The sequence below is a fragment of the Podarcis erhardii genome (assembly GCF_964252035.2).
Source record: "Podarcis erhardii genome assembly, chromosome: 3".
In the NCBI taxonomy this organism is placed as follows: Eukaryota; Metazoa; Chordata; class Lepidosauria; order Squamata; family Lacertidae; genus Podarcis; species Podarcis erhardii.
In genome coordinates this window covers 87,927,988-87,954,755 of record NC_138507.1, presented here as the reverse complement: position 1 = coordinate 87,954,755, position 26,768 = coordinate 87,927,988, and the positions used below count along the sequence as shown (strand labels likewise).

The 26,768-nt window shown below is 43.2% G+C and overlaps 1 protein-coding gene across 6 annotated transcripts in view; it reads right to left on the bottom strand.

Moving 5' to 3' along the window:
* Window positions 1-26,768, bottom strand: part of DAAM2 (dishevelled associated activator of morphogenesis 2) — a 220,789-nt gene that overhangs the window by 37,357 nt on the left and 156,664 nt on the right. For 5 of the 6 annotated variants that reach the window (XM_081854131.1, XM_081854135.1, XM_081854134.1 and 2 more), the window contains 8 exons: window positions 25,993-26,110; window positions 24,458-24,596; window positions 24,101-24,159; window positions 22,848-23,032; window positions 20,096-20,416; window positions 12,148-12,255; window positions 8,917-8,952; window positions 7,977-8,083 (listed from right to left, as the gene is read on the bottom strand). In XM_081854131.1, coding sequence (XP_081710257.1) covers window positions 7,977-8,083; window positions 8,917-8,952; window positions 12,148-12,255; window positions 20,096-20,416; window positions 22,848-23,032; window positions 24,101-24,159; window positions 24,458-24,596; window positions 25,993-26,110 — 1,073 coding nt within the window. The remainder of the gene's footprint in view (window positions 1-7,976; window positions 8,084-8,916; window positions 8,953-12,147; window positions 12,256-20,095; window positions 20,417-22,847; window positions 23,033-24,100; window positions 24,160-24,457; window positions 24,597-25,992; window positions 26,111-26,768) is intronic. The other variant, XM_081854136.1, reaches the window with a different exon arrangement.

The window sequence follows — 26,768 nt, the reverse complement described above, 5'->3', positions numbered from 1 at the left end:
CCATCTTTAAGCTGTGCTTGCTTTGATGGAAGATGCGCTGCCACAACCATAGGCAGGGCCATTTATTCTAGAGCCACGCCTGTCCTCAAAACACCAGGATACGCTTATGCTCATATTTGGGAGAAAGGAGGATATGTTCTCCTTTAAAAATCAATTCATTTGCCTTATCAGTATAAACCATACAATCGAAATAGATAATAATGAAGCCATGCAAAGCACCAACGCACACAGTCTTCCATGAATGTTGCTCACCAAGACTTCACATAGCAGATGGAGGGGTCAGAAAGATTTTGGGGGAGAGCAAGGCATTTGATGCATATTAACAGGCTTCCTTTCCCGCCCCACAAGATTATTTTTCTGCATGCGCATTTCCTACTTATAGGGACACAAGAGAATTCCCTTTTTTGTAGAGGAGAGAAAAATGGGGAGGCTCTATCGGCACAACAGCTGTCTGTGAGCAGCCACATGTGTGAAGCTGCATGGCCATAATTTCCAGGATGGGAGAAAGGCTACTTAAATCTTCATGATGTACTCAGCCTTTCCCCTCTGTGATAACTATCAACAAGACACCTTCATGAGCCTATGGAGGCCCATCTTAAAAGAGGGATGAGCAACTGGTGGCCGTCCATATTATGTCGGACTTAAAATTCCAACTAATCTCTGACCACTGGCCATGAAGCTGGGGCTGATGGGAGTTGAAGTCCAACAACTCCCTCTCTTAAAGGAACAGTATTGGAGCTGATATGAATATGCAAAGAAAATCAGCTGGTACAGCTTTGCTGGGTCTGTAGTACTTCATTGTGGGGTGGGATTCATAAGTTTGAATCCTCCAAGTTACAGAAACATCCCTGCATGTCAACACACACACACAGACACACACACACACACACCAGCCTCTCAGAGAAAATGTTAGACTCCTTCTTGGCATACTATTTTTCTGGAGGAGGGGATAGGAGTCCCAATTCCAAGTATTTTAAAGAGCACACCCTGGATTTTACATGCTCACCTTGCTCATTGATCACCTCTTTCTTTATACGGGTAGGAGAAGGGGATATCTTAGTGCTCAACAGTAAAGAACATGAGGTGGCATTCAACTACGTTTTACTCAGAGTAGACCCATTGAAATGCATGGACCAAAATTAGTAATGTTTGATTTCAGTTACTCAGATTAATAATGTTTGATTTCAATTACTCAGATTTCAATCTGAGTAAAACTTTAATACTAGCTCATATAGATGGCAGAAGTAGGTGAAAATAAATACGTAGATAAAAATAAGGGAATTTTCAAAGGGAAAAGTCATCTTAATTCTTCTCCCATCATTTTTATTCACCTTGTTACACACCTGCATGTCACACTTGCAGTCAAGTTTCTTTGTTTGCAACAATCATGCAAAGTACAACAATGCGACAAATGCCAGTTCGCTCACTGCAGGGATTGAGCAGCAAGCACTATCTCCATCCATTCTGATGGACCCCTCAACACTGCAAAGGAAAACTGGGTAAAGAAACAAGCCGTCAGCTTAGCGCATTCTTAAAGTTCCCAATTTGATATAGCTCAGCTCATCTTACAGAAAACAGCAGGCTCATAGCCAGAACCTGACAGATTGCAGAAAGGGGACCGAAGTGTCCACGGGGCAAGTATTATATGAATCATATCATAGCTATTCAACAAAAAAAACTTCACTATCGCCTTCTGTTAAGCACTTCCTTGTTTCAGAAGACCACTTATGGATGACTAAGCAGAGGGTCAGAGAGACAAGAATACAAGGTTTCAGAAAAAGGACAATAAACCATTGAGCAGGCCTTGGTCCTCCAGATGTTTTTGGCTTACAACTCCCATGATCCCTAGCTAGCAGGACCAGTGGTCAGGGGTGATGGGAATTGTAGTCTCAAAACATCTGGAGGACCGAGGATGAGGAAGCCTGCCATTGAGGCTTAATACCTGGGTCTTTGGCCCCTCTGGATTTATGCCTGTTTGATAAGAGGGGGGAAAGCCCCAGGGCTTGACTTTCCAGATGACAGAGAAATCCTGGGCCTTAACATTAGTCATAAAGCAGCAGCAGCCTCATCTAGGAAACTAGGCAACATCTGTTCATCGCACCATGGAGGAGGCTTACTACAAGGAAGCTACTGCTATGATGCTAGGAAGTGAGGAGTTATATATTGGTTGTTGGCAGTTTTTAAAGAGGATCTGTGTACTTCAGCACCAGGGAGGCAAGGTGCTTTTCAGACCTATAGTTTAAAGAAGTACTTCCATCAACTGGGGTTGTAATGTGAGTATCAATCTTACACTGGCCAGAAGGCTCATTTGTATTACAAATACTTCTTATCCGCTTTATTTCCCTCATTGCCACTGACATCAATACAAATAGCGTGGGAGATCCTAAAGTGCATTTTAAGCCTCAGGTTACACAGCTTTGATCAGCCTTCCCCAACCTGGTGCCCTCCAGATGTTTGGACTGCAAACTCTGGCCATACTTGGCTCGAGATGATGGGAACCGGAAGTCCAAAACATCTGAAAGGCATCAGGTTGCGTTAAGGCTGGCTTTGGACAATATTTTAAGCTTCAGGGAAAAGGGGTGGGGGTGGGGAAAACATGAGTCCACACAAGGCTTTGTGATATATGGAGAGCTAAGCTGAGCACATAGCCTGCTGATAGAGATTTAAGACAGGATAGCTTCACATGGCTTGCTTGATTTAACTAGAGAGCTTACTATGCACTGAAATGGAGGTAAGGTAATCCATCAAATAAGTTAGCTCTTTCTTTTTTTTTAACGAAGGAAAGAAAAACCGTCTGAGAGGCTCATGGCTTTGAGCCTTACAAGCAGTGTGCACCATACATGCAATGCCGATCTTCCTTTGCACTTCCCCTCGGGAAGAGGGGTTTGCATTATAGCCTAAATTCTGATGCAGAAAATGAAGATGGGGGATTGGCTCCAAAGGCAAGGGAACAAATGGCTCCTGAAAAGGGCTGAAATCTGGCTTGCTCCCGATTTAAGGAGGTCTAGTCTTTCTAAGTCACACCAAGGACTCCATTCTATAAAGCTAAATAGATTCTAGGTCCATTGCATTTCAAACAAAAAGACTGCACCATCAGTCTCATTGTCTGCAGGTATACCTCTTATTGCTCCCATGGAACTGCAAACACTTATCTCACCTATCATTCCCCTAGTTCTCCCATGCCCACAGACATAGAAAGCTGCCTTATACTGATTCATGTCACCAATCCTTCTAGCTCAGGGGACCGTGAGGCCTGGGTTCCAAAGGGACCGCTACCCGTCTGTAGCAGATCTGGCAAAGGGGCACACAAGGTTACAAAAGGAAGAAGATCAATGAAGAATAATAATAATAATAATAATAATAATAATAATAATAATACAGTGGTGCCCCGCAAGACAAATGCCTCGCAAGACGAAAAACCCGCTAGACGAAAGGGTTTTCCGTTTTTCAAGGCACTTCGCAAGACGAATTTCCCTATGGGCTTGCTTCGCAAGACGAAAACGTCTTGCGAGTCTTGCAAGTTCCCCCCCCCTTTTTCTAAGCCGCTAAGCTGCTAATAGCGCTAATCCGCTAAGCCGCTAATAGGGATGCTTCGCAAGACGAAAAAACCACTAGACGAAGAGACTCGCGGAATGGATTATTTTCGTCTTGCGAGGCACCACTGTAATAAATTTTATTTATATCCCACCCTCCCCAGCCAAAGCCTGCTGGGTCAAGGAAGCTTTTGCCAGCAGAAAAATATGTTTGGATACAGCCCACAATCTTTATATTAATTGGCACAGGAACATCATACGCAAAGGTCTATTGAATATTGCATATGTACCCATGAAAGAAAATTTCACTATATGCATGAGAGAAACACACATTTAAGAGCAAAATACATGACATGCAGTGCTGCATTACTTTTCAACTACAATGGTACCTCGGGTTAAGAACTTAATTCATTCTGGAGGTCCATTTTTAACCTGAAACTGTTCTTAACCTGAGGTACCACTTTAGCTAATGGTGCCTCCCACTGCCGCCACGCGACTTCTGTTCTCATCCTGAAGAAAAGTTCTTAACCTGAGGTACTATTTCTGGGTTAGCGGAGTCTGTAACCTGAAGTGTCTGTAACCTGATGCTTCTGTAACCCGAGGTACCACTGTACTGTGTTGAGAAGGAGAAAAGTGACTCTGAAAGAGCGCTACAAATTCCACTCTGCACCAACACGGGCCAGCAAATAATCCAATTTTCATCTGCTCTGATTGATACCTTCTTCCCCAGTCTTGTGAAAAGGGAAAGTGGGGACAAAGGAGACATGATTATTTCCTGCACCAGCCAGCTTTCACTTTCTTAGGTCCTATGAAACACGAGCCCCGCTTGACCCTTTCGAAGACAGTGTTAGTGAAACGAAAACATTTCAAGTAGTGTGTGCGCGCAGGGGAACCCTCTGTGCAGCCATTTCACTTTAAAGGGCTTGACAGCACCGTGTAAACAGAAGGGGAATAAACTGCAAAGATATATGCAACGTTTACAGCCAATTGAAAGCAGCTGTTGAAAGAGAGAGGAGGCACCTGAAAGCAGGGGATGGTGCTCGGGATGTAATGTGGTGCTCTCAATTTACACATTTGTATTTTCACAATGTTCAAAAGTGCAGTCCTGCCAAGCACTCCATGGGAGGCCTGGGGGAACGGCAGGTAGGGACACCGTCCTCCCGCTAGGCTCTCATTCTGAAGCCTTACTAGTCCACAGAAGGAGACAAGGAAGAAGCCAGAAGAACCAAGAGACTGAGTGACAAAATCCCTTTACATTGTTGCTTGCATCCCATTTTAAAACATATTTAATCAGGCCTTAGCTGAAACATGGAACAAGATGCTGAGGTTAAGGGAGTGGCGCGAGAGATGCCTGCTGCCAAAAACAAGCTCCCAATTCAGATTAAATGACAATCCAGATGAATCCAGATAATGGTTTATGGATCAGTTGTGTTCAAGTGTGGAAGGATTTACCAAGATATCTTCCAGTTATGCTACAGGCTCAACAAATGTGATTATTTGGATTCTGAGTAATAACTTGCAAGTAACAGTGTAGCTGCCTTCTGCCAGGGGGATTAAATGATAATGTGGAACAAGTGCCTTCAGGAGAGGGGATTTAAAAGTCAACACAGTTGCACTCTAAGACAAATACCTCCCTGAAGATATGTTGGATGAAAACTTTTTCTTCCTCCAAAGCCCTCCTAAAAACACCTCTCCTAATCCGAAATCAGAAACATTCTTTTCCAGTTTGCTACCATTCCATCTAGCAATCTCTGTTGTCTCCTCTCTGTCTAATAATAATAATAATAATAATAATAATAATAATAATAATAATAATTTATTATTTATTATTTATACTCCATCCATCTGGTTGGGTTTCCACAGCCACTCTGGGTGGCTTCCAACAAAATATTAAAATACAATAGTATATTAAACATTAAAAGCTTCCCTAAACAGGGCTGCCTTCAGATGTCTTCTAAAAGTCTGGTAGTTGTTTTTTTCTTTGACATCTGGTGGGAGGGCATTCCACAGGGCAGGTGCCACTACCGAGAAGGCCCTCAGCCTGGTTCCCTGCAACTTGGCTTCTTGCATTGAGGGAACTGCCAGAAGGCCCTCAGCACTGGACCTCGGTGTTCAGGCAGAACGATGGGGGTGGAGACACTCCTTCAGGTATACAGGACCGAGGCCGTTTAGGGCTTTAAAGGTCAGCACCAACACTTTGAATTGTGCTCGGAAACGTACTGTGAGCCAATGTAGGTCTTTCAAGAGGTCTCATATTGTGAGACCAAGTGCTCTTCTTGTAAACTTTGAAGCACCTATACTGTTGTTAATTTCAGCCAAATGGTCCTTACTAACATGCTGGGCAGGCAGTGATTCAGAGAAGTAAGAGTCCCAGCCTCCCAGCAGAGCTGCTGTATTTTGTGTTTTGTTTTGTTTTGTTTCAACTTTGCCACAGACTAACAGGATGGCCCTGGAGAAATCCCTCTCAGACAGCCTCTTTTCCTTAGCCTCTAAAACTAGTAGCTGGAAATAATGGACTTCTGTTAGGTCCAGTTACACTGTAACACTACCTGCTCAGAGGAGACCCATTAAAAGAAATGGAGTTACAGTGGTACCTTGGGTTACATACGCTTCAGGTTACATACGCTTCAGGTTACACACTCCGCTAACCCAGACATAGTGCTTCAGGTTAAGAATTTTGCTTCAGGATAAGAACAGAAATCGGGCTCCGGCAGCGCGGCAGCAGCAGGAGGCCCCATTAGCTAAAGTGGTGCTTCAGGTTAAGAACAGTTTCAGGTTAAGAATGGACCTCCAGAACGAATTAAGTACTTAACCCGAGGTACCACTGTATTATTATTATTTATTGAATTTATATACCACCCTGTACCTGGGGGGTCTCAGGGCAGTTCACTGAATAAAATCAAGACATAAAATCACAAAACACCCAACAAATATAAAACAAAAACCCAATAGTGCCCCTCCCCAAAAGAACACACCTTAAAAGGGCATAGGATGTAAACTGGATCAACCAAAGGCCTGGTTGGAAAGGAATGTTTTTGCCTGGCACCTAAAGGTGTATAATGAAGATGCCAGGCAAACTTCCCTGGAGAGTTAAGGTAGTCGTGAGTAACTTAAGTTACCTATGATTTCACAAGGTCTAACTCTGAGTGCAACTTAGTCAGGTGCAACCCTTAAAGTTAGATAAATTTGTTATTTTGCTTTGCTTCAGATGCGAGGGCTGGAGCTCAGTGCCTGCAAAAGGCCCCAGGATCAATCCTTAGAATCTCCAGGTGGTGCTGGGAAAGATTCTCTGCCTGCGTGCTGCTGCCAGTCAGTGTTGACAATACAAGGCTAGATGTGGCAAAAATTGTGACTCCAGCGAAAGGCAGTTACCTAGGTTCCCACGCTGTCATGACATATCTACTAATTAGTCTGAAACTTCCTAGAAATAGAAATGGCAGTCTCATCTCCACAACTAAACAATTCAGTCCTTGGCTTCCCTGGTGCTGCCAAGCACAGGGGACAGCTACTTATAAACACATGCCAAAAATGCCAATGCACCATCTGTTTGCACACTAGCTCATGTGCAAATAAAGCATTTGCATATTATTATACTTGCAAATGTGATTATATTGCAAAAATAATAAGGGCTAAAAATAGTGTTAACAGTTGAAACATTTATAAAGACATGAAAAAATGACTGAGAAACTATTGTACTTAATATACCAAACTGTCATTTCGTCTCTTTTTTTTAAGACTATGACACTTTAGACTGGAAGCATTTGCTTAAAAGGGATTTGATGCAAGCAGCTTATAGTATATACAGCAATGAGGAATATGAGCACTGGAAGTAAAATAAAAATAAAAAATCTGCTAGACCGCAATGCATAAACTAATTAATGAGCCAACAATCCTATTTGTTTATGTCATTATAGGAATTCATATGCTGCTCTTCAAATATATTCTTGGCCATCTTACAATACAAAATCAAGTAAACAGTAAAATCATTTTAAAAACATGACTTGCATCATTTCATAATTTGCACTGTTACAATTTACCATAATCAGAAATAGTTATGTCAAAGAATTCCAATGAAAATGAAAATGGTAATAGAAATTACCAGTGTTAACTTGTTTGTCCCATGTTCAGAATAGAAATCAGTGCTTTCAGTCTGCAAATGAGAAGAAACTGATTGTGTTCCTGTCATCTGCAGACTGTTTCCTTTGCAATTAAATGAATGGGGTGGAATAATGTAATGAAAAGGTAACTTGTGTAATTTCACCATGGTGGAAAATAAGACAAATAATGTAAAAAAAAAAAATTTTTTTTTTGCATAAGATGAACTGCAATGGAGCAGAAACAGAGCTGCATGTGACAAATATAAGGTGAAATGAAAAATGATGCTGTCTTATATCCCTAACCAGAAAGCAAATCCCAAATAAGTTCAGGTTCAAGCAAACTTACTTGGAAAGGAGGATGACACAGTTCTGTGCTCTCCGGCCATCAATCACAGAAAGCTCTTTGACCTTTCGGGTGGACAGGTACAAATCTTCAGTTGATCCCATTTCCTTCTATAAATAGTTTTTTAAAAACCATGAAAATCAGTGCCATACATTTCCCCTCCTCTTTTTTTCTTCTTCTGCCAGTGCAGAAGTGCCACTAGCTAGCCAGTGCTCCAAGCCCAAAGAGTTGAACTTGTGTGGAAATCCATCTGAGATGCAGGATTGTAATGAAAGGGAAGATTAAGGAAGCCTAGGGTAGATTTCTCTGTCCTAGTTCACCAGCTAAACCAGAAACATTTACTTGCAGATAATGGTACATTTACAAACACTGAGGATTATATGTGCGTTTGTGTGTGTGCATATGTCTAGATATATAAAGTAGGTCTGTTTCTCCTCTCTTTCTCAGCACTGTAAACAGGATTGCCTGTGCAGGTTGAATTAAAGTTTTATAGCACAATTAATTTTATAACACAATATTTTTTAAAAAAAAGAACTAAGGAAAATACCACATGCATTATGGTGCCAGGGCATGCAAGAAACACAATGTGTCCCCAAAAAAACCAAGCAGTGCTAAATCAGGTACCAGTTGTGGATTACAAATAAATAGTGAACATTGAAAAAAAAACTCTCCGCTTCTGCCCAAAGAGGAAAACACCGGGCAGGTTCTTTGGAAAGGAGCAAGATACATGAAAAGGACAGTGGTTTTCCATGCTCCCTCCCTCCCTTGAAATTCATGCAAAGAAATCCTTATTATCTCCTCTCCACCTGCTAAAGTGCAAATAAAAGTGAAGGGTTTCTCATGCAGTAAACAGTGTCGGTCGTGCATCTGCTTCTGCTGAGTCTCCTAATGTAAACAGTGGAATAGAACTCTGAAAGTCAGACAGAGGACAGACAGTACTCACCTGCTTACAGGAAGAAGGAGGGTTAGTTAGCAGGTCCTACTCAGGCAGGATTCGAGAGAACAGAGAAGGAAACATGCCAACAGTTAGCCACAGCAATAAAAGGCACAGAGTTTACCAAAGCAACAGCATTTGGGTTTCCTAAGTGATTAAAATGCTATGCCAGCAAAATGACTTTTTTTATATGAAAAGAACCAAAGAGGAAATACATCCAGGTCTGTTCTTCTCTCGGCACGTACATAAGCAGTGAGCTTGCATATTTTGTGCAAAAATACTGCAGACAGTAATTATCAGTGCAATCCTTTGCACATCTGCTCAGAACAGCTGGTCCTATTGACTTGAAGAACTGCAGTCTAAGCCTCTGAACTCCTTTCTGCAACAGCCATATAACCAATATTTTAAAGCAAGGAATGAATGCACTGAATAGCCTAACAAGGATTAGTCAGGGAGTTCAAAGTAAATTCTACTCAAAACTAAGCATTTGAGTAATATTGTCTCATCCTTTTATAACTAACAGCAGATACATTTCTAGGGAGGGGAGAACAGACCCTTTGTCTTTTCAAAGGATGAAGGAGCAGTTTGATATAAAGGAAAGCGGGAAGAGACATATTAATACCATATTAATTGCACTGAAGAAAGAAATGCTTCATTCATGCTCTCTCTCAAGAACAAAAGAACTAGGATTTGCTTTGACGTTTGAATTTGGATGCATTTGTTTAAAGTTTAAAAGTCACAAATTCAGGCTAAGTAAGTTTTATAAGCAGAGATATCCACAAGCTTTTTGCCCCTGCAATGCCCCTTCCTGGTGCATCATGATAAACTAGGATGTCTTCACATAACCAGCCACCCCATTACATTCAAGCAGGAAGTTTCCAGGTTTGGAACAAGCTAGGATCTTAAGCTGCAGTCTTAAGAGCTGCGATCATTTGCACGCTTCTGCTGTCTTTCCTTTACCAAAGGCCCAGAAAACTATCTTAGGGTATGGAAAGGAGGTGGTAGTAGATGTTCTCCAGGTCCCAACAGAGGACTGTAATTGGAACCACAAGTCTGCACAACATTTCTGTCAAGGATTCTGGGACTTATAGCCCCAGCTCCCAGTGAGATGAGATGCCCTGCCAGGGCCTGGAGATCACCCAACTGCCTATACAGCCTTGCCCTATCCTGCCCAAAGGTAGATTTCTGGGCAGGAAAAGGTGAGATAATGAAGGGCACATTTGCGAGAATCCTTTGAGCTTTTTTGTGAATTTTCAAACCCAGTACCCGCAAAAAAATTGAGCCTTTGCACACATCCAGTTGGAACGCTTACAAAGGCCTGGCCCCTTCTGAACTGAGCAGCAAGACACTCATGAACTCCTGGCCAAGGGGGCTAGAGATTAATCTCAAGTGGCGCCTAGAGACAGAGCAGACTGTGCGCTGTCAGTGGCAAGTTGTACTGACTGGCAGGAGCTGTGCCAGTTAGAAAACAGGGAAACCCAAGGCAGAATGGAAACTGAAGTTTCCACGTTAATTCAGAAATGGCCAGCCAAATCTTCACAACTTTCTTGTCCTCCAAAAAGTGCATTTTGCAGAGATTCACACAAATAAAATGGCCCAAATCCAGGGGGAACTAAGAGGTGTTGTAGTCAGGGAAGTTTATGGATTTATTCACTAACAGCTTTCATTGGTTCCATGTCGTAATAGCTGGAACAGGAGAAAATGTCAGAGGATTTAAATTTAGAAATAGCTCTTTTTGTATTTTGTTTGTGATACCACACTAAAAGAGGGGAAATACATATAATAGGGTCCACCACTTTATATGATTGGATAGGAATTATTTAGGTTACAAAGCACCTTTGGACTGTCATTTTAACAACAGCAGGCTGTTTCAAGACAACTGGAAGAGACCATGTTTTTGGAATACATTCCAATAGCTAGGAAAGAATTTGGGAAGCAGGCAGGATGGGGGGAGGGCAAAACTCCATGGTACTGTTCTAGCTGAATTTCATTCATCAGAGGCAGACAGAATGCAGGTGACTTGCTTTCCAAGAAAAGGAGACAGAAATGCTAATAAACAGCTGTTGTTAAAATAATGTTGCTAATGTTATAATCTGTAACTCATTTGTTGGAAAGAAAAAGAAAGGGGGAAATGTGTGAAGTGACTCCCCTCCCCCAGCCAAACTAATCCAATCTCACTACTGAAAGCTCTAATTGCTCAGAAAGTTTTATTCAAGAGAAGTAAGAGCTAAGGCATAACAGAAAAAAAGAAAACACAAAATCAGTAGCACTGGATACAAAGATCAAGTATAAGAGAACAATAAGAACCCCAAGCAAGCTACAGGTTCAATTAACTGCTTGCTTGCTTGCTTGCTTGCTTGCTTGTTCCTTTATTTTGCACTAAGGTTAGATGCAACTTCCTGCCAACCTAGCAGTTCAAAAGCACATCAAAGTGCAAGCAGATAAATAGGTACCGCTCTGGCGGGAAGGTAAACGGCATTTCCGTGCACTGCTCTGGTTCACCAGAAGCGGCTTAGTCATGCTGGCCACATGACCCGGAAGCTGTACCCCACCTCCCTCGGCCAATAAAGCAAGATGAGCACCGCAACCCCAGAGTCAGCCACAACTGGACCTAATGGTCAGGGGTCCCTTTACCTTTACCTTTAGATGCAACTGCAGAGTTTAAAGCAGGTGTAGTCAACCTGTATCTCTCCAGATGCTGTTTGACTCCAACTCCTATCAGCCCCAGCCAATGGTCAGGAATGATAGTAGTTGCAGTTGAGCAACATCTGAAAGGCCACGGGTTACACATCCTGCTTTAATCCAAAATAATGTAAACACAGCTGTTTTTAGCTTCGAGGCTGAGGTCAACATCTAGCATCCCTGGGAAGCTGCTGAGCCACTGTCAGGTAGACTACTGCCAATGTCACCTCTGGGCCATGCTTTACATTTCTCAGCTCGCTGCTCCAAGCAAAACCAGATGGCTTGGTTGAGGGCCCAACTCTCATGATTCCCCAGTGCCCCACTAGATGTGCCCAACAGAACTCACTGATGGAGGAGGGAGCCAACTGGAGGGAACCTTGCTCAGTCCTGCCTCCTTCCTACCTGCAGCTGGCCTTGCTTACTTTGAAATCTATGAGAAAACAGTCCCCACTGCTTGCTCCTCTCCATTGGTGCACCCAGTCCTGGAAACTATTTCTGCAAAGAAGCCCAGGAAGCTCAGGGTTTAGAGTGACAGGAAATGAAAGGAAAACGCCTTACCTGGTGTCTCTGATAAGCTGAGAACATTTTTTCAAAATCCTCCAAATCCAGCATCTTGAAAGCCCTTAAATCATCAATTTCATGCCAGATTGTGCCATGTATCTTCTCCTACAGTCCAAAGAGATACAGAAACATTCAGGGAACAAATAATAATGAAGGCTTGAAGCAGTGTGTGTGAGAGAGGGGGGGGAGAGAGAGAGAATTATTATGGTCAAGCCCCAGTTAAGGTCAGCAGGGAAAAGGCAGAGGGAAATTGTGCACTACAGAAGAATCAGATGAGAGTGTATCATTATGTAGTCTTCTCCCAATCCGTTTAATTACAGTTAACACTGTAACATGTAACACTAAACCAGAAAAGGTGGCTTAATGCTCAAGCTCTCTTCATCTGCTATATCCTGTAAGTAGCAAAACAAGCCAGGATCCATCACTTAACCATAGCTTCCCATTGCACTGGGTGGGATTCACCTACTGAACCCCATCAGCAGGCTTCCAACTTGTACCATGGGGCTTCCCTCCCCCCCACACACCTGTGTCCCCCCCATGTCGGGAGAACCCCCCAGAACAGCACAGGGGGAGGAGACTGGTATGTTCTGTCTAGAAAGCTGACATTTTTGTGCAGACGAAACATCTGTAATAGTGCAACGTTGAATCCCACCCATTGTGGAGCCAGATACTATGGTTAATGGCTTCAAAACAAGACAGGATATGGAAGCCATGTTTTTAAAGGTGCCTTATGAATCCACGCTTGTTTGGAAGCCACTGAGCCTTGCTTCTTGGTTTGCACTCTAAAATCTGCTTGCAAAAGAATTTCATTGCAGTTTTTTTGTTTAACTGTGAAGTGTCCCCAACATCAATGAACAAAGGCACTGTTAATGTAAAATTGTTAATTTTATGCTAAAGACTGGAGACTTTAAAAAGAACACAGATATGTTCATGGGGGGGGGGAGGAATTCAAGGAAATCACATTGGCAACAATGATGATTTTCACAGCATGTGGTGTCTTATGGTCCCAAAGAAAAGATTACCAAAGAGACCTCTCAAAGGCTCCTGGCCTGAAAGTTCCTTCTAGTGCACTCAGGCAACCAAGTGCATTAACACTTCATTATTGAACTAATTAGGAACAGCCTCCATTTCCCACTCACAGTCATTAAAAAGAGCAAGAGAAATGTGTTATGCTAGAAAGGAAACACAGGAAACAAGTTGATGGTCAGAGCCAAAAAAAGGCAGAGCCTTTTAAGGAATAAGATGATTAAAGGAAGAAAAAGGGTTTTTTGAAGAAATACAGAAGTTTAAAAAAAAGCACAGCAATGTGCATTTGCACTGTCTTGAGGTGGCTGGTTGGTCTGCAAAGCTGTACTCGCTTATCAGTGCTTTTTAGCTGGTATGAAATACCATAACCTCTTTTTTTGCAACCCATGGCAGTCATTTTATGCTGGTACCCACAACACTTATCAAGATATGAGTGCTCACACTCATGAAAAGTGTTGGTCCTTATCCGAAGTGTGGAGCTGAGATGACCATAGTTGACTGTGTGCCCCTAGATTACTGGAGCTATTTAGAAGTGCATCGTTTCTTCTGGGAGAATCCTAAATATTTTCTTCATGGAGCGAGAAGCTCAAAAGCTGAACTTTGGAAAACTAAATTTTCCATGGGAGCAATGCTTATATTCATGAGACAGCACAGGTTCCACCATGAGAGTTAAGGAAGACAAACCAAACCATCCTTTTGCTATGTCTACTGCTATCACCAAAACTTCATTTTTTTCTCTGGCTGTCTCCACTAAATAGCTCTTTAACCTTCCAGAATTGGCCCAACCTATTTTCGATACTGGGTAGAATAGCATGTCACTGAATGATAAGGCCTCGGACCAAATTATTCTAAACCGAATTATGCCTTTACTTAAGGAATTATGCCTTACTTTAGTAAGGCAACAAGTTAAACAAGTTTTGGGGGAGCAATTTTAGAAAAAACCCCCACTATTTTTACCATTTGAGTAGTACAAATGAAAAAATAAACAGATATTATTGGCTAAATTTATATTTCTCTATTATTGCCTGGTTTGACATTCCTGTGTAAAACTTCCTGGTGGAGGGAAGCCTCCCATTCCCGTGCTGATCCTTTTTACTCATGGGAAAATGGACGGCTGGGACAAACAACTTCCTTACACTGCATTCTCGTTGCTCAGTTATGGATTAAGAAATTTATAGCTGCTTTTCATCAGTCAAAATGACTGAGTATTGCGAGTGAAACAAAAGATTCACCTAATGACAAATTATTCCCTTAGCTCCAGAAACATAGTTATGGTCGCTAATCAGCAATATAAAAATACAACAAATTCTTGTTCTTTTTGTTCTTTTTTAAAAAAGTTACTTCATCTGTGCATCATTTCATTTCCCCGCTTAATGAGGTATTTTTATTCCATGTGAACCTTGGAGAATTAGTTATCTGGCTTCTCTGCTATGCAAAAAGTTTTAGTCCATTATGAGAAATCAGACCTGTGAACAGAATTTCCCAGGACTCCCCAGAGACTGCCTAAGACATAAAGCAAAAAGTATTTGGAGCACACGCAATTAACCAGAGTACATCTTTATAAGGAACTGGCCCTGCAGAGAGGATTTGTTTCTCAAATGCATTGTACAATCCCATTGCCTCATGTCACTGTGCACTGACATACTTGAAATATAGTACAGTCCTCTGGGAGAGAAACTAGAGATAAGCGAAGCACAGAGAATGGTCATAGCAGGATCCCTCCCTACAAAATGGTTTGTTTCTATGCCCTCTTGTTAGCAAACTACATCATAAACCCAAACCCAAGCATGCAGTCAACTGCCCAAAATGCACTAATCTCTGTTTTGCCATGAAAAGAGAATCAAGGAAAATGGAATGAATTTTGAACATGGGGATGCAAGGCCTGTTCATGATCAAAAGAACATGCTGAGGACTGTGATTTATCATTCATTTTTGGCCTGGCTATAGACAGCAGAAGAGACACATTGCCAAGTCTTTACTTTTTTATAGTGCAACTGACTATTTCCCTGGCCGAAACCATAGACAAGGAATGGGGAATCTGTGGCTCTCCAGATGTTGTTGAGACTACTCTTCCCATCATTTCCGAGCACTAGCCATGCTGGCTGCGGTTGATGGGAACTAGAGTCCAATCTGGAGGGTTCACCATCTCTGCCAGAGACCCCTCCCTTAACAGAATACCCTTGTACCCAAGCAAATGCCACATTCCAGGTTACTGTGAACTTTTGAAGGGAGTTCTTGTTAGGAAATGGGACGTCCTTATTTCACTGAAAAGGCAGTACAAGTTTCAGCATAAATTGTTCACTTCCTCATCCTTGCAAACTCTGAATTCGTCAGGTACATTAATTACGCACAAAGTCCCCACAGCTATCCACAAGGATTGCTTTATTTTGTTATTTCCTTGTTCTTCATCGTGGCCCTTCATTTCAAGTGTCTTTGTCTCCAAAATTTCATCCATCTAGGGAAGGCATGTCAAAAGTCCATTTCAGGGGCCTAATGCAGCCTGCTGGTCAATTTAATCAGGCCCCTGTAGCAGTATATGTCCTGGGGTAAAATTGTAAAAAAAGCTCAACTTCAATCCTAAGAAAAGCTCAACAACTTAGGTTGGCCCTCACGCATGTTCACTTCATCAAATCTGGCCCTCTTTGGAAAAAGTTTGGACACCCTAGGGATTTTATTTGTCATTTTAGAGTCTATGAGCTGAAATGTACGCCTTACATTTCCTTCTGGGAAGCAAGCAAAACATTTATTCCAGAATGCCGAAGCATTTCAGTTCTATTTCTTAATCGGCCGAGTAGCCAATGTGGTGCCTTCCACATGGGGTTGCCGCAAAATTCCCCTCATTCTTGACCATCAGTCACGTTGGCTGGGGCTGATGTGAGTTGGTGTTCAATAATGTCTGCAAGGCTCCATGTTGGCTGCTCCTGGTATTAAGGTTTCTAAAGAGTCATTTCATAGAAGGTGTTAACCACAGGCAAGTTAGTGCAATGCTTCCATGTGTTCAGTATCAAATTTTTCTGACTGAGTTAATGTAACAAAAGTAAGGGTGTCAAGGGAAATTAGTGAGTTGTTGCAGTTTTCTCCCTGGAAACAAAAGCATCCTTCACCCCAGCTCTTTTTGAAGTCTTCATCTTGCGGCCCAAGAGTGATGTAAATTGAACAGCTTGACAACAAGAACTGGAAAACATTTCAACATCTTTAAGATAAACAATACAGCTGTATTTTCCTCCTTTGTTAAACAGTGACCCTAATAAAGTCCTGCAACCCTGCATTGTAAAACGTTAGGCCTCCCACTGCGAAATCCAGATTTCTTCATCAGTTATCATTGTTCCTGTTAGGCTGTACAATCTCAATTAATTCCTTGGAATAGCCAGTAGGAACTGGAAGAGACACCTGCCAGATGCCATATGGTGTGACACTAGTCTCTTATTTTTACTGGTCATAAAAGATGGGCTGGTGGACCAAAGGCTGAACCAGAGTTTAAGTTAATATTTGTGAGGGCCAAACTACATGCTGTGCTTCAGATCTGTGGGCAGTATGCAACTAAATAGTTGCATTAGAGCAAGGGTGAGCAATGGCACCATAGGATTTCCTACCCTCTCCTCTTGCCTATTGCCATCCCTAAATCTGTTCTGAAGAGTTGGTGGGAAGCCCAGATCAGATTTATGGAATGTTCAGGGTGAGGAGCAGGAGAAGGGGAGAATGCTCTGTTGTGCAAGGAGCAACCCTTATGCTAATATAATGCTCACTGTAGTGCTACACAGAATACAACCCTATGATTGGATCTTCCTACATTTTTGCTTTGACTGAAATGCAGCTGCAGGGAAAAAAACCCCTCCCTACATTGCTCATAGCTGAAGATCTAAGAAAAGGTTTCCCAAACTTGGGTCTCCAGCTGTTTTTGGACTACAACTAGTGGTGAGGGATGATAGGGATGGTAAAAACAGCTGGAGACCCACATTTGGGAAACCCGGATCTAGGAGAAGGGTTACTTATCCCCTTCTTCAGTACTCTCTCCTCCATCTAAGTTGCCCCCTCCTCAAACTGCCCCTCATGGGAAAAAGAACAGTATTGTCCTCCCTTCCCAGGAAAGCAACAGCTCTGGGTGTTATAATAATAATAATAATAATTATTTATTATTTATACCCCGCCCATCTGGCTGGGCCTCCCCAGCCACTCTGGGCGGCTTACATAAAAACCAAAAATACAGTAAAATATCACACGTTAAAAACTTCCCTGAACAGGGCTGCCTTAAGATGTCTTCTGAATGTCAGGTAGTTGTTTATCACTTTGACATCTGCTGGAAGGGCGTTCCACAGGGCGGGCGCCACTACTGAGAAGGCCCTCTGCCTGGTTCCCTGCAACTTGGCTTCTTGCAATGAGGGAACCGCCAGAAGGCCCTCGGCGCTGGACCTCAGCGTCCGGGCAGAACGATGGGGGTGGAGACGCTCCTTCAGGTATACTGGACCGAGGCCGTTTAGGGCTTTAAAGGTCAGCACCAACACTTTGAATTGTGCTCGGAAACATACTGGGAGCCAATGTAGGTCTTTCAAGACCGGTGTTATATGGTCTCGGTGGCCGCTCCCAGTCACCAATCTAGCTGCCACATTCTGGATTAGTTGTAGTTTCCGAGTCACCTTCAAAGGTAGCCCCACGTAGAGTGCATTGCAGTAGTCCAAGCGGGAGATAACCAGAGCATGCATGTTCCAATTTAGGTAAGGGAAAGGGGTACAAGGAGAGAAAAAAGCAATTGATCATGAATTTTTCACATGGCATTCTTTGCTCTGTGGTGATGGTGGGGTCTCAAGGCCTCTTATAAGAACATGACTAGAGAGCAATCAAACAACCTGAAGTTTTGAAACTAAAATCAACCCACCACTTTAAAGAGAAAAACAAGCTGTGTGAGTTGAAGAGTGATACTGTAGCCCTGTCCCACTTCAGATGGGACAGTGAGGGGATGAAATAAATTCCCTCCCACAACATTAAAAATAAGCACCCCACAGCACATGGCCTGTACAAAATACAACACAAAGAATAGTTACAGATAGGTAGCCGTGTTGGTCTGCCATACTCAAAACAAAACAAATTCCTTCCAGTAGCACCTTAAAGACCAACTAAGTCAGTTCTTGGTATGAGCTTTCGTGTGCATGCACACTTCTTCAGATACACAGTATGTATCTGAAGAATATATATACAGTGTGTATACAGTGTATATCTGTATACAGTGTGTATCTGAAGAAGTGTGCATGCACACGAAAGCTCATACCAAGAACTGACTTAGTTGGTCTTTAAGGTGCTACTGGAAGGAATTTGTTTTGTTTTAACACAAAGAATAGAATATGATAGCTTTCTAGTTAAAGCTAAAGAACCACCACCTCTGGAAACAGCAAAGCATTCACTAACCAGAAATATTAATCATGGCAAACGCTTATCATATCCTCCCAATACTATTCTTGCAGGCCCCAAAATAGCATTTGCATTCACCTCTGAAGCCCCCATTTATTAGCACAGCTGCCTCCACTCTTAACCAGAGGGGAGGATAAGTCTGTGGTGGCTGCATGCTAAAGAGAAACACCTGTGTGTCCCTCTCTACTTTATTTTCCCCTCCCACTAGTGTGTGTGTTTGTGTAGTTGTTACATCTTTCCTTCAAAGCACTAAGTCCTGTGTTCTGAAAATGAAAATAAATCCCTGTCTTACATTCTCTCCCACAGCCCCACGTGGCTCTGACAGACAAGCACAGGCGGAGCAGCAAATACTTCATCTTATTTTAAAAGAAATGGCGGGGGGGGGGGAGAGGGAGAGAGAGAATTCTTGTGGCATTCCAGAGGTCCCAGGACACTCATTCCAAATGCCTGAGTTGAGTCCTGAGTGACTTGGAGTCTAAAAAAGAGTGTGGATTTCTAGGCAGTCACCCAAATTCAACACAGACGCTGTTCAATCTGTGTATTTTTTTCTCTTTTTTTTAAAAAAAGAAAACAACAATGCCAAGAGAGAAACAGGGGTAGGAGGGAATATAGGGGTGGGAGAGGTTGCAGATCTTGGACAGAATGAATGTGCCATGCAAAAATCAGTCTGGAGACTCCTCCAGAAGGATGTGCTATGAAGAGTTTTACTAGGGTTGGGAGAGAATAAGGCAATTGTATTCAAGCATGATTACATAATGCATAAGCTGTCATCAATATTGCATTTTTCTTAGAAATCATCCCTGCAACTATTCAGTGTTTCTCACACACACACAAACATACACACCTGAATCAACCTGGTCCTTTCAAAGAGGGGGCATGAATAATGAGGAAAGAAGGAGAAGCATTTTACACTTTATCTTTAAAACCTTGGGGCACTTGAGCATATTCTCTTTCTTCTCAGGGGTATGAAAGATTAAGTTTCTAGAACCACCAAATGTAATGAATTTGATTGGGAGATTTGCAGAACTTCAAATCTCATCAACTCTTGGTCAGGAAATGATGTTCCTGGGCATGCTCAAATGCATCCAGGCTTTAAGCAATATGCTCTCATCTTCAGAAGGGTATGCTTGCCAGAAGGAAGGGTAGAGCCAGGAGCAAAGCCCATTATGAGCTAGGCTGGAATGTGAGACTGCACTTATAATGGAACTACTACTTCCAGACTGGCGTGTGTGTGTGCGCGCGCGCGTAGGTCGAGTCCAAATGTCACTCAATCCAAAATCCATCAGACCTCTTTTAAAATGTAGAGCAATCCAAAGATGCCAAATATAAAATTAATACAATTGCCAAAGGCTTTCAGTGAGCACCTGTACGCTCACCCACAACATTTTGCGCCTGAAGGTTATTCAGCTAGAAATTCCTTCTCAGGCAACCGATTTAATAGCAATTACCAGACAATATACGGTAAACCTAACCAACAGTCACAAGATCTACACAGAATGGCTCTCCTTCCCCTTACCTCACTCAGCTTGGCCCAGTTGAAGGACTTCAGCGGATGAGACGGCTGTGGGGTTGATTTCTTCTTCAGACTGGGCCCAGTGCCACTGAAGGTGGTGGCGGAGGAAAGGGGAGGCATGCCCATGTTGAAGAAAGGCGGTGCTCCAGGAGGTGGAGGAGGTCCTCCTGGGGGAGGAGGTGGAGCAGGCGGAGGGGGGCAGCTGGAGAACGGAAGTGGTGGTGGAGGCGGCGGCAAAACCTCCGGAGCTTGTAGAGAAGAGGCAAACGGGCCACCAGGAGGTAGCTGAGGAGGAGGAGGAGGGAAGGAAATGCTGCCCCCTTGCTGAAAATAAAAAGGGAACATTCTGATTTGTGTTGCATCAAAAACAGGTCCATTCTCAGGCCAGATGTTTGGCGTGTGAGAGGGACAGTTTCTGGCATTTTCAAAGGCAGCAGGAAAGAATTTTGGCAAAATCCTTTTCCCTTTGTCTATCTATGTTTGCCACAATGTCAGTGCTTCTCAGTGATGGATCATGCCGATGGCCCACCTTGTTCAACAACTTACCATCACAGTGGCCAGCCAGACGCCCATGGGAAACCTGTAAGTGGGACCTGAGGACAAGAGAACTCTCCCTCCCTTGGTTTTAAGGAACATTGCTGCCTTGGACCATGGAGGCAGAGCATAGCAGCTCAGTGGCCTCATCCTCCCCACAATGCCCCCCAAGATGTAGGACTCTTCAGGGAGGCATCAGTGGAGGGGAGGGAACATGGATGCAGCAAAACAAGTTTTGAAAAAAACATTGAAGCCTCTGCTGACACTATTCTGGTAAGGTCTTCACCTCTGCAATGTTTTTGTTATATTTCCCCTGCTGCCACCCTCAAAGATGTGCTTTCGACTTCTCAAGGTTCCTCAAAAATTGTCCACTGCAGAACTTCTGGTCAGGCTTTAAAGCTAACACAGACTAACAGCAAATATAACAGGATGTCAGCCCCATATGGGAGCTCTATTCCATCCCACAACAGCAGGAACATTCTGAATTCTTACATCAGGCAAATGGCTGCTGGGGAGAGGGACTTTTTATGGTAGTGTCCAAATATGGAACTACCCCTTCATATCCATTTCTCTGGCACCATCTGTGTTATCATTCAGGCACCTAGCAAAGTCTGTTCTATTCCATCCTGCTGTTGTGGGTGCAGGGGCACAGGTTAGCCACCTATGCATTAGAGCAGGCTGGAGACACCCCAAGACAGATCAATGGGCAGAGAGAGTTGGGGTTACTTACAACTAAACACAGCACTTACCTTATGGTACATCATAGGTATAGGTAAAGGGACCCCTGACCATTAGGTCCAGTCGTGGACGACTCGGGTTGCGGCGCTCATCTCGATTTACTGGCCGAGGGAGCCGGCGTACAGCTTCCGGGTCATGTGGCCAGCATGACTAAGCTGCTTTCTGGCTAACCAGAGCAACGTATGGAAATGCTGTTTACCTTCCCGCCAGAGCAGTACCTATTTATCTACTGCGTGCTTTCGAACTGCTAGGTTGGCAGGAGCAGGGACCGAACAACGGGAGTTCACCCTGCCGCAGGGATTTGAACCGCCAACCTTCTGATCGGCAAGCCCTAGGCTTTGTGGTTTAATGCACAGCGCCACCCATGTTTGGTACAGCATAACACATGCATAATCCCACAAGGAATAAACTAAAACTGAAGCGATAAGCAAAATAAAATAATGGAAAACATTTGATGTATGGCTACTGATTCTATTTTCTTTATCAGAGGGTTTATGAACCTTTCAGCAAGGGTATAACAACTTGCAAACTTTTCTTTCTCTTTAGAAACGGGCAGATGTACAAAATTAGAACTTCACTATATCTCTTTTCTTTTGCGTGGACAGGCGGAGTCCCCAGATCCCAAGCAGTCCCCCCCCCCCCCGGTCATGTGGAATAACGACTCAAGACAATGTGCTATGGGATTAAATTGGCCACAACTTTATTAAAATTTCAAATGTGGGTAGACCTTGGCTCAGGCATTGGACGTTCTCTCTCCCCAGTCCCCAGCCGGGGACCTAGGGAGCATCAGGGTTATCCAGTGTTTGTGTGGGGGATGGGCCAGCTCTGGAGAACATATGTTCAAGCAGAGACAGCCACCCCCATTACGCCGCCGCCGCAGGGGAGAGCAATGACGACCTTTCGGCGTACGGTCAGAGCCTCCCTTCAGAAACCCCTTTAACGGGGAACCCTGGTATCGCCGCTGCACAGAGGAAGATGGACAAAGGATTCCGCCCAAGGCCTGATACCGCCAAAGTTGTGACGTTTTGCTACGGGAAAGGCGAAACCTGGCAATGCAGGGAAATTCCTTTCCGGCCCTTTGACAGCGACCTTAACGTAGCAGCGCCCGCATACCTGTGAAGAAAAGTTAACCTGCAAAATAAGACTTAACTGAGGGTGGGTAGGGTGGGAGAAACTCTGGAGCCAAGTGAGGATTCCCAGGTAAGATCCTGCCTCTATTGTGTGGGCAGGTAATCCCTCCCCTACCTGGCCTGATCTCCTTGGCAACGCTTCCCCCAGGTGGGATTGGACAACTGACTGGGGTAGGCGGAGACCTCCAGGTATCCCACCTGAGGGAAGGCAAAGCCAAGCCTATGCTGATGGAGCCGCTCCAGATCCAGGGGCTGTGCGCGTCCACGCAAAGGTCACCCCCCGTTTTATGCGGGGAGTGGTCATTTGTGTTTGTGCATGCTATGGAAGGAGAAGAAAAATCTCTGTATCCTACCGAGAACTCATTGAGTTGAGTTACAAGGTCGGTCATTTGGTCCCGGGTTTGACGTAGCTCCAGAGATTCCTTTTGCAGTTTGTCCTTCATTTTATTCAGCGTCTTCATCATTTCATCTTTCTCCTGGGTCTTTATCTCACATTCCCTTTCTTTCTTTTCTAGCCTACTCATCAGCTCAGCATGCTCTGCAGTGGAAAGAAGACCAAAGTGCAATGAATGATTTCAGACAAGCTACTTAGTCAAAAGCCATGACTAAAGGGAACAATGGGTAAGAAACATAATTGTAAACTTCCAGACATTCTAAAAGCTGATTCTTGATAGCTCACTTGGTTAGAGTGTGGTGCTGATAACACCAAGGTTTGTTTCTTGTATGGAACAGTTGTGTATTCCTGCATCGCAGGTGGTTGGATTACAGGAAACTTTTTCAGCAGGGGGCCGGTCCACTGTCCCTCAGACCTTGTGGGGGGCTGGACTATATTTTGAAGGGGAAAAAATGTACGGATTCCTATGCCCCCCAAAATAACCCAGAGATGCATGTGAAATAAAAGCACACATTCTACTCATGTAAAAACACCAGGCAGGTCCCACAAATAACCCGGAGCTGCATTTTAAATAAAAGGACAAATTCTACTCATGTAAAAACACTCTGATCCCAGGACCATCTGTGGGCTGGATTGAGAAGGCGATTGGGCCAGATCTGGCCCCCGGTCCTTAGTTTGCCTACCCATGGATTAGATGATCCTAAGGGTTCCTTCCAACATTACAATTCTATGATTCTATGATTATAAACGGCTTGGTTTGAGGAGTTGCATTAAAACTAGAAGGTAACCTGTAGCTCTCCAGGTGTTGGATCACAGTTTGTCTCATCCCTGACCACTGGCTATTTTGGCTGGGGTTGACGGGAGCTGGAGTCGACCAATATCTGGATGGCCACAGGTTACCCACCTATGATATAGATGCAGGTACAGTTTTTGATGAGAATCAGCAGGTGTTTTCTAATGAGGAGGCATCCCAAAAACTGGAAGCTTTATCAAAATGTCGGAATCAGATTTGCATTCAAATGCTAGCTCACCCAGTAGGCAACTGGGTTAAGTCACCTATCCTTTAGCCACAATTCACATCTATAAAATGGGACGAATAGTGGCCTACACAATCATGAACCCCTAGAACCCTATCATTCCCTCCACTGCCTGGAGATCTGTGGTTCAATCAGATTCCCTCTCTATTATCCAGAGTATAAGATGGCCACATACCTTTTCGGAATTTCTCTGCCTGATCTCTCCACTGTTTCACTTCATTCTCATTTACCAACCTGAATGGAGATAAAGCCAGATCAGCTTAGATCTATACCCAAGTAATTAAATACAAATATCCCTAGGAGAATGGGAAAAACCAGCTAATTTCTGGTGGGATTCATTCTCAATACTATTACTAACCTACTAAGGTAAAATTAAGATTCTCAATGTGAATGCAAATTGTACCAGATGAAAAGATGACATTTATCCACAAAGAATTGTTATCTCCATGCTGATGAAATGTCATATAAAAGCAGGCCTTGTCTTTAACATGCTGCATAATATTTGGATATTGGCAGTTAGCATGCTTCTTACATTTTAATGATGTTCTTGACATTGAAGTTCTCCAAAGGAGCTATATCAGGATCATCCCCTCGCTCATCCTGAAGAACAATTTGCTGCAGTATCCTGTCTAACAGCTGCCATTGTTGAAACGTCCCCCCATTTCGTTTATCTGCAATGACAAATGCGAGTGATGAGATGCATCTAGATAAGTGGCTTTGATGAAAATCTCTGCAAATCTTCATTGAATGACTTGATGACTTGGTTCCTACTGTGGTTACTTCAGCCATTCTGACCTTTGTATGTTCACCATTCATTATTTTAGTGAGTTCCCTTTAGAGCCACATTGGATGTGATCATCAAGCGACAGTGCAATCCTAACCATATCTTCACAAAAATCAGTACTATCTAGTTCATTGGGGCTTCAATGAATTCACTTTGAAAGAGAACTTTGTGAAGATGTGCACCAGTTCCTTTATCTTGTGTTCAAACCTAATTTCTGAAACCAGCTATAATGGATTAGGAATCTCATATTTGCTACTGAAACCAAATTTATACTTCAGTGGAAATGATCAAATATTCCTGGCAGATATTGATCCTACAGCAAGCCTTTGCCTAACTGTAATGATTGGAAGCAACTAATCTGCCGTTACTAGGCCATTCAATCAGATGGCTTTCAATCCCCATATTTGTATCATATGCCTCAAAGAGAAATTACTAATTTGATTTTCTAATTAAGGCATGGGAACTTTCTACTTATCCATTCCCATGCGGTGCCAAGCAAAAAACCAAGCCTTTTCTATGAAATTCCCACTTAATAGCAACAAGTTTTCTCTTTAAAAAAAAAAAAAACTTCATTCTGTGTCAATTAAAGGTGGCACCTGTTTCTCAGACCCTGAGCACAAATGTCCTTTCTTGCCTTTCTTAATAAACAATAATTTAATCAAGAAGGATTTGGTTTCCAGTTGGACAGCATCCATCTACTACTTTTTAAAGAAGTGGCTGCTTCATGTTTGGAGACAAAGTGGAAAGTGGAAACAAAGAAGAATAAGAAGAAATATGAGAAATCCCTCGTGCAAGCATGCAAGAGGCATTATCACAAGGACATGCTCCAGTCAAACAAAAGCACTCAATGAGAGTGCAGTGCAAGTCTAGTGAGGGGTGTGGCTTTAGGAAAGTCCCAAGGACTGGATAGAGAGGCCTGGAGGGCCTTATTCAGACCCTAGGCTTGAGATTCCTCACTCTTGCTGTATACTAAGCACCTACTCATACTGAGTAACTCATCTGGCTTCTTTCACCAGCCAATCCTCAAATACTTTCAAGAATATTTTCAATGGTCATATTAGAGACTTTCATATGAATGGACTTGGCTAGTTTTCTCACTAAACAACACAATGGAAAGTAGGGCTCAGAAAAAAAGAGTGGATTGACTAGAGTTCCACTATAGGGGAGCCCAATTCTCTAAAGCTCCAGAAAGTTAAGGATTCAACAAGCCATACTTCTGTCATTCAGAAAAACTTCCCAATCAGGGAATTCTGAGTACCCACAGGGAGAAGAAATATACTCACAAGGCATTTGCAAACAGTGCTGGAGTACAGATAGTAAATATGGATAAGCATCTGTGTGCTTCAACCTCTTCTTGATCATCTCAAACATCTGCGAGGCACTCTTTGTGTCAATATGTGCCTATAGCAAAATGAAACATGGGAAGGTGCAGAGTAAAACAAGAGAATTTTCCTGGTTTTGAAATCCTATGAGGCATCTAGTATTAAAATCTCAGGAGGACTGAAATGCACACCACCATTTGTGAAGATATGCTTCAAACTGAAAAAGAGGGGGAAGGAGGCTTGGCAGTGATGGGTTACTGTGATGACAAATTGAGTCTAAGGCAATTAGGGACAGAATATGGTTTACAAGGCAAGACATGGGGATGGTTGTTGTTGTTGTTTAGTCGATTAGTCGTGTCCGACTCTTCGTGACCCCATGGACCAGAGCATGCCAGGCACTCCTGTCTTTCACTGCCTCCCAGAGTTTTGTCCAACCATCTCATCCACATGGGGATGGTACAAGCACACATAATAACACCTTGCTCTCAGCAGCACTAAGTGGTGTGTGTATATACGGATGAGCTGCTTGCTGAACACAAGAGGTAGCATTTTTGTATCACTGAACACTGAGATTTTGAAGGTCAATTCAGCTCAGTCCATAGTACTGAAGGAGCTAGTTCCTCACTGCAACATGTCATGCTACTCCACTTGCCTGAGAGTGAAGGAACCTGACTTTTGGTGGTGCTACTCCTACCCGGCAGATAAATTTTGGAAGGATGGGGGGGGGACACAAATCC